The 12,081-nt window shown below is 36.5% G+C and overlaps 1 protein-coding gene across 3 annotated transcripts in view; it reads right to left on the bottom strand.

The window, feature by feature from the left end:
- The window catches only part of LOC121443798 (histone demethylase UTY-like), a 90,205-nt gene that overhangs the window by 76,527 nt on the left and 1,597 nt on the right, over positions 1 to 12,081 (bottom strand). For all 3 annotated transcript variants that reach the window (XR_005973705.1, XM_041645575.1, XM_041645576.1), the window contains exons 3-4: positions 5,113 to 5,221; positions 2,111 to 2,160 (exon numbers count right to left, since the gene is read on the bottom strand). Coding sequence is in view for 2 of the 3 variants with exons in the window: in XM_041645575.1 (XP_041501509.1) it covers positions 2,111 to 2,160; positions 5,113 to 5,221 (159 nt within the window). In the remaining variant the exon portion in view is untranslated. The remainder of the gene's footprint in view (positions 1 to 2,110; positions 2,161 to 5,112; positions 5,222 to 12,081) is intronic.

Genomic DNA, 12,081 nt, shown 5'->3' with positions numbered 1-12,081 from the left:
GTTGCGAGAGGTGGCTGGTGTAGATGGATTGATTGGGATACACGTTCCTATCTCCTTCTCAGAACTCCCCCATATTGAACAAAACTGGGGTCCTATACATCCAACTCTACACTTTCACCAAACACATGTAACACACCCTCCGGGAGCAGAGGAACCTCACTGGGACTATAACACTTAGATGAGATTTTAGCTAGGGACCAGTTTTTTACTTGCCTCCAAGCAGGTCTTCATAAGGCTGCCCTCAAGCCAGTTAACTATAATAAGCTCTCAAAGGTCATTCAAGATATGAAAAACTCCTTCTGCATTTTTGGAACGCCTCACTAAAGCTCTGTTACAATAAACAAACTTAGATCCAGAAACCATGGAAGGCAAACAGTTACTCATGACTCATTTTTTTTCCTCAGTGCTAACGTGACATTAAGGCTAAACTTAGACACTTGGAGAAAGGCCTCTTGACCACACAAGCAGAAGTCTTAGAGTTGGCTTTTAAGGTGTACCATGTGAGGAATAACAAAGCCACAATCACTATGACACACTAGCCACAGCCCTCCAACTGGCTGAGATCACAGAATGCCTTATCCTTGCTGTCAATGCTACTCTAAGAGACCAAATGCTAGAAACAACTAAGGCCAGAAAAACTTTCAATGGAAAAAGAAAACCATTTCATAATATAGGCTAATTTTAAACAGCTTCGATCTTATCTACAAATCCCGACATACAGAACATAATAAAAGGAAAGTTTTTCAGTCACAACCAAGAAAAACAGGAAATAACACACGAAAAAGCAAATCAAGGGGGAGAGGCACACCACAACAAAATAACACGAATCTATAAACAGTGCTTGCTTATAATTAAAATTTAAGTACCAGTCTCAATTCCTCTCAAAAAACATTTTCTGATGCATCCAAAGAAACACACCTCAACATTAAAGAAAGAAATTGTCTCAGGATAAAAGGATGGAAACAGATTTTTTAAGCAACTGAAACTATGAGGCAAGTCGATATAACCATTTTAATATTTGATAAGATAGAACAAGCCAAAACTAATCAAAAAAGATGAGAAAGAAAACTATATACTCAAAGGAAAATCCAAATTGGTATCCACACAGGGTTAATTGAGGTAGGAAGAAAACTAAATGCAGGAAGCTCTGTTCCAAGGCTAAAATACAAGACTAAATAAAAAAGATAGATGAGATGAAACTAAGTTTTTGTTTCCTTATCAGAAATAATACAACAAGTACACTTAACCTCTCCACTGTAGTAACTTCTCAGAAAGGACTGCACGTTAAAGTCTGAGGTATTAATATGATCTTTATTTTAAAAAGAAGAAAAGTGAGGTAGAAATGAGTGATGTCAATAATCAATAATCTTGCCAGGTGGTGATGGTGCACATCTTTAATCTCAGCACTCAGTAGGCAGAGACAGCTAAATTTCTGTGAGTTAGAGGCCAGAAAGGTCTACAAAGCAAGTTCCAGGACAGTCAGAGCTAAACAGTGAAATCATGCATGGAAAAAATAAAAACAGAAACCCACAAATCAATAAACCTTTATCTTGGCCAAATTGTGGTCTTAATTATTCAAATCTGGTTATTCATAGTAACTCTGAAGATATCCTTATAGTCAAAATTTCTCTTAAGCTGCTTTTATCAAGTATTTTATCACAACAAGTCAAGTAACTGTAGGGCTAAAAAGACAACTGAATAGTTAACGTTTACTGCACTTGAAAAGAACTCTAATCATATCTGAATTACATTGCTAGCACCGAAGTACCTTGATCTGATGCCTTGAATACCTGTGTTCATACATACACCCTCATAACACAGATATACACATCATTAAAAATAAAATAAATGCTTAAAAAAAGAAAAAAGACAAGCAACACTGTCCGTTCTCCAGCGCAGGCTCTTATACAGAAATCTGATGATTATATTTCACTAAAAATTAAGAGACCTCACCCAGAAATCTCAAACACAAATTACTTTTCCCCTTTCCATGCTTCATCCTTAGAAATAGTAGTAATTCATTAAGATGATATATTAAGTGTAATATACACTCAATGACATATATACACTCAACACACAAAGCAAAATTGCCACTGAAATGTGCACTGACCTTCCAGTAGTCAGTCTGTAAACTGTAATATCTCTGGTAAGATGACAATGCTGAAAAAGAAAAATAATTCATTAAATGGTGCTTCCAGTTCCACAAAAAGATACTAAAGATAAATTTTTCATTTCCCAACAATAATATAAATACTATGAAATGAACTTTCCAGAAAGACCTTAGACACATAAATAAGGAGAAAACTAGATTCAGTGAACTAAGCTAAGAATGTCTATCACTGGTGAGTAGTGGAGACATAAACTGCAGTTCTTTTCTCAAATACAACACCAGACCCAGATGTGGCCCCATAGCTGTAGAAACAGCAGGTAGGAAATAAAGTCTAGGGGTAATGTCCTGAAAGGAGAAAAAAGAAAAAGTGGACAGAAGAGCAGAAAGTACAGAAGGAAAAATTTCAATAAAGAAACACTTACTTGGTCAAGCTCTGCTTACAATATGATCTCCAATACTGAACTAAACAACATGTCCACAACAATGGGAAGGATAAAAATTGTTCGTTCTTGAACTGAACCCAGAATCTAACGTGTCTCTCTAACATTCCAGATTCATGTTATACTCATGGCAGCCCTGGCTGTGGCAGGTAGGAATAGCAAGATGCCTCAATGATTAAAATTGTATTTTCTCAGTTGGGTGGTATTGGTGCACACCTTTCATCCCAGCACATAAGAGGATCTCTGAGTTCGAGGCCAGCCTGGTCTACAACAGCTAGTTCCAGGACAGGCACCAAAACTACAGAGAAACCTGTCTTCGAAAAACAAAACAAAATATTTGATTTGCTCTTTTAAAGGTTTTTGAATTCTGTTCCCAGCACCTATATCTGGTGGCTCACAAAAATCTGTAAATGCAGTTCCAGAAATCTTTTTCTGGCCTCTGCAGACAACCCAAAACCCTGGTATTCACACATACAACACATACATCCAAAAAATAATAATAATAATGTTGTCAGCATATAAGACCCCCAAAAGTACTTACTATGATTTAAAATAAGATTCCTACCAGATATTTCCACAACTGTGCTTTGAAAAACACCTTTATTTAAAGTTCTTTTGTTCTATAATAAAGACTTCATGAAATTGTTAGCATACTCCAACTTGCTACTAAAGGAACCATGAATCCATGTTCCTGGATCATAAATAATTGACTTTTTTAAATTTTTTTTTGTTTGATTTTTACTTTATGTATGTGTTTAGAGTGTTTTAACTGCATGTATTTGTTTGGAGTCCTCAAGAATACAGACGATGGCACCAGATTCTCTGGATTTGGTGTTATAGCTGCCATGTAAATGCAGAAATTGAATCTAGATCCTCAAAAAAAAAAAAAAAAAAAAAAAAGCTCCCAAAGTCCAGTCAAAGAGAGGGAGGAGTGAGGATATGAGCATTGAGACACCCAAGGAAACTGCTCACCTGAGCTAATGGGAACCAAACCCACTCCACAGTGACAGGGAAGGAACAAATACAGGCCCAAACTAGGTCCTTTAAATGTAGGTAACAAGTGTAATGGCTGGAGCAGATTGTGGGGCCACTGGCAGTGGAACCAGGATTTATCCCTTCTTTTTTTAATATTTATTTATTTATTATGTATAGAATGTTCTGTCTGTGTGTATGTCTGCAGGCCAGAAGAGGGCACCAGACCTCATTACAGATGGTTGTGAGCCACCATGTCGTTGCTGGGAATTGAACTCAGGACCTTTGGAAGAGCAGGCAATGCTCTCAACACTGAGCCATCTCTCCAGCCCTTATCCCTTCTTCTTGTTCTGGCTTTTGGGAACCCATTCTCATTTAAGGGATACCTTGCTCAGTCAAAATATAATGCCTTAGTATTTCCTCAAAGCAATATGCTAGACTTTGTTGATTCACTACAGGAAGCCTTACCCTCTCTAAGGAATGGTTGAGGGTTTGAGTAGGGGTGGGTGGAGTTGAGGGAAAGGGAAGAGGGGAAGGAGTGGGAACTGGGATTCATATGTAAAATAAGAAAAAAAAATTTAATAAGATTTTATTTGTTCCGCCGCGGCCCAGGTTCGATTCCCGGTCAGGGAACCAAAAAAAAAAAAAAAAGATTTTATTTGTTTATTATAAGTACAGTTTTCCTGCCTGCATGTATGCCTACAAGAAGGTACCAGATCTCATTACAGATGGCTGTGAGCCACCATGTGGTTGCTGGGAATTGAACTCAGGATCTTTGGAAGGCTCTTAACCTCTGATCCATTTCTCCAGCCCAAAAGATAATTTAAAAAAAAAAAAATCAAGCCGGGCAATGGTGGCGCACGCCTTTAATCCCACCACTCGGGAGGCAGAGGCAGGCGGATCTCTGTGAGTTCGAGACCAGCCTGGTCTACAAGAGCTAGTTCCAGGACAGGAACCAAAGCTACAAAGAAACCCTGTCTCTAAAAACAAAAACAAAAACAAAAACAAAACAAAACAAAAAAAAGATCTTATACTGTATATGGAGTTTAGATAGATACTAGGCATACAGCCCAAAATTTCAAACATGCTCATTAAGCTTTCCTACCACCCAGTTCCATTTCCTTTCCCCAAAAGCCTATAAATCCTGACACAGGTAGTTAAGTGTCCTTCTTCACCAACCATATTTGCTAGAAATTAAAACATATCTACCAAAACATTATTTTCACAAAAAATTAGCAGTCTTGCCTATAAAATGCTTTTCTGTGGTATGAAGATAGAGCAGCCAGGCAGTGGTGGTGCATTTAATCCCAGCACTCGGGAGGCAGAGACACACAGATTTCTTTGAGTTCGAGGCCAGCCTGATCTACAGAGTAATTTCCAGGACAGCCAAGACTGTTAAAAAGAAAAACTTTTGTCTCAGAAAACTCAAAAAAGTAAAAAATAAAAAAAAAAAAATTTACTAAGTCATCAAATGTATTAAATATTTGCATACAGTTAGATTAAAATTTTCACATATACATATAGTAAGCAGCATCACCTCAAACAAAAACCACTAAAACATAAATTAAAATTTTGAAAGAAAAAAATTACCTTTTGAATAATCTTCCAACAAGAGATTGAAGTGACCTAATTGACAAAAGAAATCAGATTCCACTTTTCCTTCAGCTTTTACTATTAAAGATTCGTAGCAGTGAATAGCCTAGGAATGAAACATACAAACATTTAAAAATAAAATAAAACTCTACGTTAGAATTAATAAAATTCTACCTCAAAGAATGCATATAGTTTATGACTAAGGATATCATAACGGTATTCTCTACTAAAGACAGAGGATTTGATACAATAAGAGTAGACTTTTGTATGACCAAGAGTTAGAGCTTGCCTTTAATCCCAGCATTTGAGGAAGCAGTCAGGTTTATTGCTGTGAGTTTAAGGCCAGCCTAACCTATATAGTAAGTTTCAAGATAGCCAGGGATACACAGTGAGGTCCTATCTCAAAAACAAATAAAAAGAAACAAAAAAAGACTACTCTATGATAGTTAGCAACAATGACCTGAATATTATATATTAAAATTAAACAGATAAGGAATAAAAGGATGGCTTAGTAGTTAAGGATAACGACCCTATAGTCCATGACTACAGAGAAGGTAAGTAACAAGGGGGAGCAGGAAGGCAGAGAGGGAAGCAGAGAAAAATGTAGAGCTCAATAAACATCAATTTAAAAAAATGCAAAAAAAAAAAACTTTCAATAAAATACGAAGGAATGCATTATGAAAGTTACACAAAAGTCAAAAAGCTAAACTATTACTTTGATCCTGGTCACACAGCAAAGAAATTTAAAAAGGCTCAGAAAGAAATTTATTAGGCTCAGAATCCATATAATCATATTAATTTTTTAAACATGTGAGCTAGGCAATGGTGCCACATCCAGCACAATTAAGAGGGACTGAGTAGAGAGCACTGTGAGTTTGAGGCCAGCTGAGGCCAGAGAGGACTATTACACAAAGAAACCCTATCTTGAAAAATAAAAACAAAACAAAACACCTCAGTCATTATGAGCCTGCTTAAACCATACAATAAAAAAAAAAGGAAAGAAAAGAAGGCAGGAAGGGAGAGAGGATGGAAGGGAGGAAAAGAAGAAGGAAAGGAGGGAGAGAGGACTGCTAAAGTAGTTTGAATGAGAATGATCCTTTAGGGTTCTGTGTTTGAATGCTCAATCCTCAGTTTGTGGAACTCTCTTTAAAGGTGTGACCTTAGAAGAGCTTAACCATTCCAAGCAGGCTTTGAAGTTTCAAAGGAATCATTTCTCTCTCTGCCTCTCTCTGCCTCCTGTTTGCAGATCAAGATACCTCTGCTACTCCTCTAAACACAAAGGCCCGACAAATGCTTTCATTTTTGTTCTCTTTAGCTTTTTTTCAGACAGGCATTCTCTGTGTAACCCTGGCTGTCCTGGAACTCACAGAGATTCATCTGTGCCTTCCACCTGGGTGCTGGGATTAATGGCACCATCACCTTCTAGCTAAATGCTTTCCTTTGTAAATCACCTTGATCTTGGTATCTTATTACAGCAATAGACAAGTAACTAACACAACCACTAACTACCCTACCTTTACCTGACTTGGTTTGGTTTTTACTGTTTTTAGAAAACTTGCTATTAAAAGAAAATGACTCATGACTTTTTTTTTTATTTTGTCTGTTTGTTTGTTTTTGTTTTTTGAGAGAGTTTCTTTGCAAACCCCTGGTTGTCCTGAAACTCTGTAGACCAGGCTGGACTTGAATTCTAAGACGTCACTGGCTGGGAATAAAGGTGTATATCAACACTGCCCAGCACTTTTATGACATTCAATATTCAGCTGCTGAACAGTTAAAAAAAATCTGATAATTTTTTTGTCAGAAACTGTTTTTAGAGTACCACAAATTCAATTGTTCAATACCTACTCCTCTTCACATATTTCAAATACAATCCAACACTATCTACCCAATATATACAAATACACAGACAAGAAAAACAAAAAGGGAGGGGAACAAAAGTAAAAGCAGACATCTCATTTATTAGCAATCAGACCCTGAATACTTAGAGCCTGAGACTAAAGTAACTTTTATGTTATACAAATATTTTAGGACAAGCCGGGCGATGGTGGCGCACGCCTTTAATCCCAGCACTCGGGAGGCAGAGGCAGGCAGATCTCTGTGAGTTCGAGACCAGCCTGGTCTACAGAGCTAGTTCCAGGACAGGAACCAAAACCACAGAGAAACCCTGTCTCGAAAAACCAAAAAAAAAAAAAAAAAAAAAAAAATTTTAGGACCTACCTCATTGTGCCAAGTGGCCATTTCAAGAAAGACCAGTAGTGTGTAAAACTTATTATTTAACAAGATAGTAAGATGTTGAGTTTTCCAACACACATACACAGAAACATCACACAATAGCATACTAGACTAGGTTACACCAAGCAGTTCTCTTAACTATTTCAGAAAAAGAAAAAAGAAACACATATCCCATTTTCTGTCCTTGCAGTGAGTTTTCTTTAATCTAGTAAGGGTTTGAAACTATAGATGCTGGGATCTCTCCTACTTTTTTTTTTTTTTTTAAACAGAAGGTAAAGCATCCAGCTAGTTCTTGGAATTTAAAAATCATCCATGTTTCTTTTTTCAATCTTTCTAAATTACTTTATACGTTGTATCTTTAACAAGACCATAAAAAATGTATCAAGTACAAAACCATGATTTCGTTTTTCTTTTTCTCCTGAGACAAGATCTCATGTTGCCAAAACTGTCCTAAAATTTACTATATAGCTGAGGATGACTATAAATACCTGATCCTTCTGCCTTCTCCTCTAGACTGGTAGAATTAAAGCAATGCACTACTGTATCAGCAGATATGATGCTAGAAATCCAGCCCTTGATTTTTTAACTTTAGATAAATACTGAGATATATTCCCTAGGCCCATGATTCCTTAAATCAAAAAGTATATGAAGAAATATTTGTCCCTTCCTATCTCTGAAAGGGGACTTAAAATACTTATTCCATTGATGATATTTCTTCATTACTGTCAAAAACCTTTTAAAAGTCTTTCAGAGATTTAAAAAAAAAAAACTGAATTGTTAAATAAAGCACTGGTGAAAAAAGAAATCACTTCCTTCCGAACAAACATGCTGAGAAGCCTATAACAGCAGCTTTGACCTTCTGGGGTTACCTATACAGACATTGGCATATACTCATACACACATGTGCACACATATACACATAAATACAATTTTTTTTTTAAATAGTGCAAAGCCATCCTAAATACAATGTAAGGGTCCAGGATACAAAAGCAAACTTGATCTGAGTTTTAACCTCAAAATCCACTTTATGGAAGGAGAAAACAGACTACTCCAACACGTCCTTTGTGGTGAGCTTCACACATGCACTGTGAAACACACAGCATTAAAAAATGTTTTTAAGAAAAAATCTTTAATTAAATATTCAGACTAGCCTGGTGGTGGTGGCGCAGGCCTTTAATCCCAGCACTCGAGACCAGCCTGGTCTACAAGAGCTAGTTCCAGGACAGGCTCCAAAACCACAGAGAAACCCTGTCTCGAAAAACCAAAACAAAAAAAAAAAAAAAAAAAAAAATTCAGACTAAGTAGGAAATGGAAACCCTACTCATATATAAACAGAAACGTCTTTAAAGCTATACAAAAATAGGAAAATTGAGACCAACTGTAATGCCAATAAAAAAAAAAAATCTTTTAAAAATTGAGGTTATTTCCGAGCGGTAGTGGCACACACCTTTAATTCCAGCACTTGGGAGGCAGAGGCAGGGGGATCTTGAGGCCAGCCTGGTCTACAAGAGCTAGTTCCAGGACAGGCTCCAAAGCTACAGAGAAACCCTGTCTCAAAATACAAAAAAAAAAAAAAAAATTGAGGTTACCTTAGAAAGATCTTAAAGGGTGAAAATACTGAAGAACAGCTTAACTGAGCAGGGTTAGTTGTAAAAACTTACTAGCAGCTAATATTCAAATTTTTTTTTTTAAAAAGTGGTTAGAGCCTGAAAAATAGCTCAGCGGGTAAACACTTTCATCCAAGCAGGTCAAACTGATGAGGTGAGTTCAATTACTAGACTCCACATATGGAAAGAATTGATGCTATAAGATGTCTATCGAGGTCTACACATACATGCACACAACATACATGAACACAAAATATTCTTAAGAGGTTAAAGATCACCAGGTGTTGACAAATTAATACATTAGAAGCAGATACACATTTTAAAAAAATGTTAAAAGAACTTCAAGCAAACATTAAAAAATGAAAAATAAAAAATTTAAATATACATAGAAACAAAAGAATTAGGAATACTAAAAAGAAGCACTGTCCTTGTAAATATAAACATCCTTTGTTTTAAATCATATTTCCTTGAAAAAACAACAGCTACTAAAAATGAAAATAGGTCCAGGTGTGTCCTCTGACCTCAGGACGCAATATAAGAAACATGTACAAACATAAGCATACCCTTTTATTAAAACACAGGTAAGCCTGGTGGTAACCTTTAATCCCAGCACTGCAGAGGCAGAGGCAGATGGATCTCTGAGTTTAAAGCCAGCCTGGTCTACAGTAGACTGAGTTCCCGGACAGCCAGGGCTACACAGAAAAACTCTGTCTCGAAGACAAAACATAACAATAAAATAGAAGCTAATGTAGAAAAGTCTCATTATACAGGCAGAAGAATCATTTCACCTGGAGGTTAGCCTGGACTACATATTTTCTAAACCAGTCTAAAAGTCATAGTAACATTGTTTTAAAAATAAAACTAAGATGAAAAGTTGGCTCAGCAGTTAAAAATACAGAAAACACCTGGAAGCTGTCATTATAGTTCCATGGAATCTGATGCCCTCCATGGACACTAGAAATACACATGATATATAGCTATGCATGCAGGTAAAACACCCACACAACAGCTGCGCGGTGGTGGCGCATGCCTTTAATCCCAGCACTCAGGAGGCAGAGGCAGGCGGATCTCTGGGAGTTCGAGACCAGCCTGGTCTACAAGAGCTAGTTCCAGAACAGGCTCCAAAGCCACAGAGAAACCCTGTCTCGAAAAACCAAAAATAAATAAATAAATAAATAAATAAAAACATAAAAAAAAACACCTACACAACAAAAACAGTAAGAGAAACAAAATTTAAACTGGCAGTGGCAACACATTCCTTTCTTCCCAGCAATCCAGAGACAGAAGAATCTCTCTCTTTTCTAGGCCAGTCAAAACTTACTAAAATTGAGACTACCTCAAAATAATAATAACGATAACAAACTGTTTCAGGATAGCCTCATCTACAGAGTGAGATCCATAACAGCTGGGTTACACAGAGAAACTCTGTCTCAAAAAAATCATAGATAGCCGGGCATTGGTGGCACACGCCTTTAATCCCAGCACTTGGGAGGCAGAGGCAGGCGGATCTCTGTGAGTTCGAGGCCAGCCTGGTCTACAAGAGCTAGTTCCAGGACAGGAACCAAAGCTACAAAGAAACCCTGTCTCGAAACCCCCCCCCAAAAAAAAAATCATAGATAGATAGATAGATAGATAGATAGATAGACAGACAGATAGATAGATCGATAGATAGACAGACAAGACAGACAGGCAGGCAATAAAAATAATGATTTAGGGCCTCTTAGATGGCTCAAGGAGTAAAGACACTTGCCACCAAGTATAACTCAAGAAATTCTTTAGTCTCTTCTGAATGGTGCCATTACAGAAAAGTGTAACCATACAACATGATAAAAATTACTTGAACACAGACTTTAAAAATTGTCATCTGTCCTTATATTTTTAATATTTTTAATAAAATTTAATAATTTTTAAAAAATATAATATTTTAATTATATTTTTAATAGGGCATTTTTATATTGTAGTACATTTCAATAACTATTGAAGAGTGGCTCTCACCTGCAATCTCAGTAGTTGGGGGTTGAGGGAAAGAGTACTAATGTAAGTTTGAAACTACCCTGGGCAACAAAATAAAGAGTATGACACTGTCTAAAATAGTGGTTCTCAACCTTTAAGTCACTTAGATTCATAACAGTAGCAAAATTACAGTTATGAAGTAGCAACAAATAATTTTATGGATGGGGTCATCACAATATGAAGAATTGTACTAAAGGCTTACAGCATTAGGAAGGTTGAAGGTCTAAAATAAAAATCCACAACATAGCCGGGCGGTGATGGCACACGCCTTTAATCCCAGCACTCGGGAGGCAAAGGCAGGCGGATCTCTGGGAGTTCGAGGCCAGCCTGGTCTACAAGAGCTAGTTCCAGGACAGGCTCCAAAGCTACAGAGAAACCCTGTCTCGAAAAACCAAAAAAAAAAAAAAAAAAAAATCCACAACATATTATAACAATGTGTGTTGTATATATTGTTATATATGATATATGTTATATATGATGAGTATAACAATACATATTATCTAGTGTTTAATAAAGTCGTAGCTCACAGCTGTTCTCAAAGTCTTGGTACTTTCTCATTCTCATAATTTTTTAGCTTCTCATTTTTAAATAAATGCCATTACAATTACAATTCAGAAAAATACTAAAGATCTCAATATCTGAAAACAGTTCAATAACACTGAAATTTATATTACAAAGGACCTGAAAATTTCATATTTAATTTAAATGAACTAAGGGGCTCTTACAAAGGACACTTGTTTGATTCCAAGAGTCCACACAGTTCACAACCTTTACTTAACTCCAGTTCCACATAATCTTTCTCTTCTGGTCAAGAAGAGTAGACATACACTATAAACTCAAAGACAAAGGATGTAGCTTAGCTGGTAAAAGAACTTGCTGTCAAGCCTTGTGTGGTGGAAAAAGAAAATTGATCCCCAGAAGTTATCTTATGACTCTATATATAATCATATAAAAAATTAATAAATAGAAAAAGGGGGAGAAAAGAATAAGTTTTCATGATACATGTCTTCAATGTCAGCAATGAGAATGCAGAGGCAGGTGTATTCTTGTCTGTGTGTTCTATGACAACCAGGCAAATCCCTGCCTCTAATAACAGTAGTCACTCAAAATTACA

The sequence above is a fragment of the Microtus oregoni genome, unplaced genomic scaffold (assembly GCF_018167655.1).
Source record: "Microtus oregoni isolate MIOR12 unplaced genomic scaffold, Mior012 000113F_000, whole genome shotgun sequence".
In the NCBI taxonomy this organism is placed as follows: domain Eukaryota; kingdom Metazoa; phylum Chordata; class Mammalia; order Rodentia; family Cricetidae; genus Microtus; species Microtus oregoni.
This window is presented reverse-complemented; position numbering and strand designations above follow the sequence as displayed.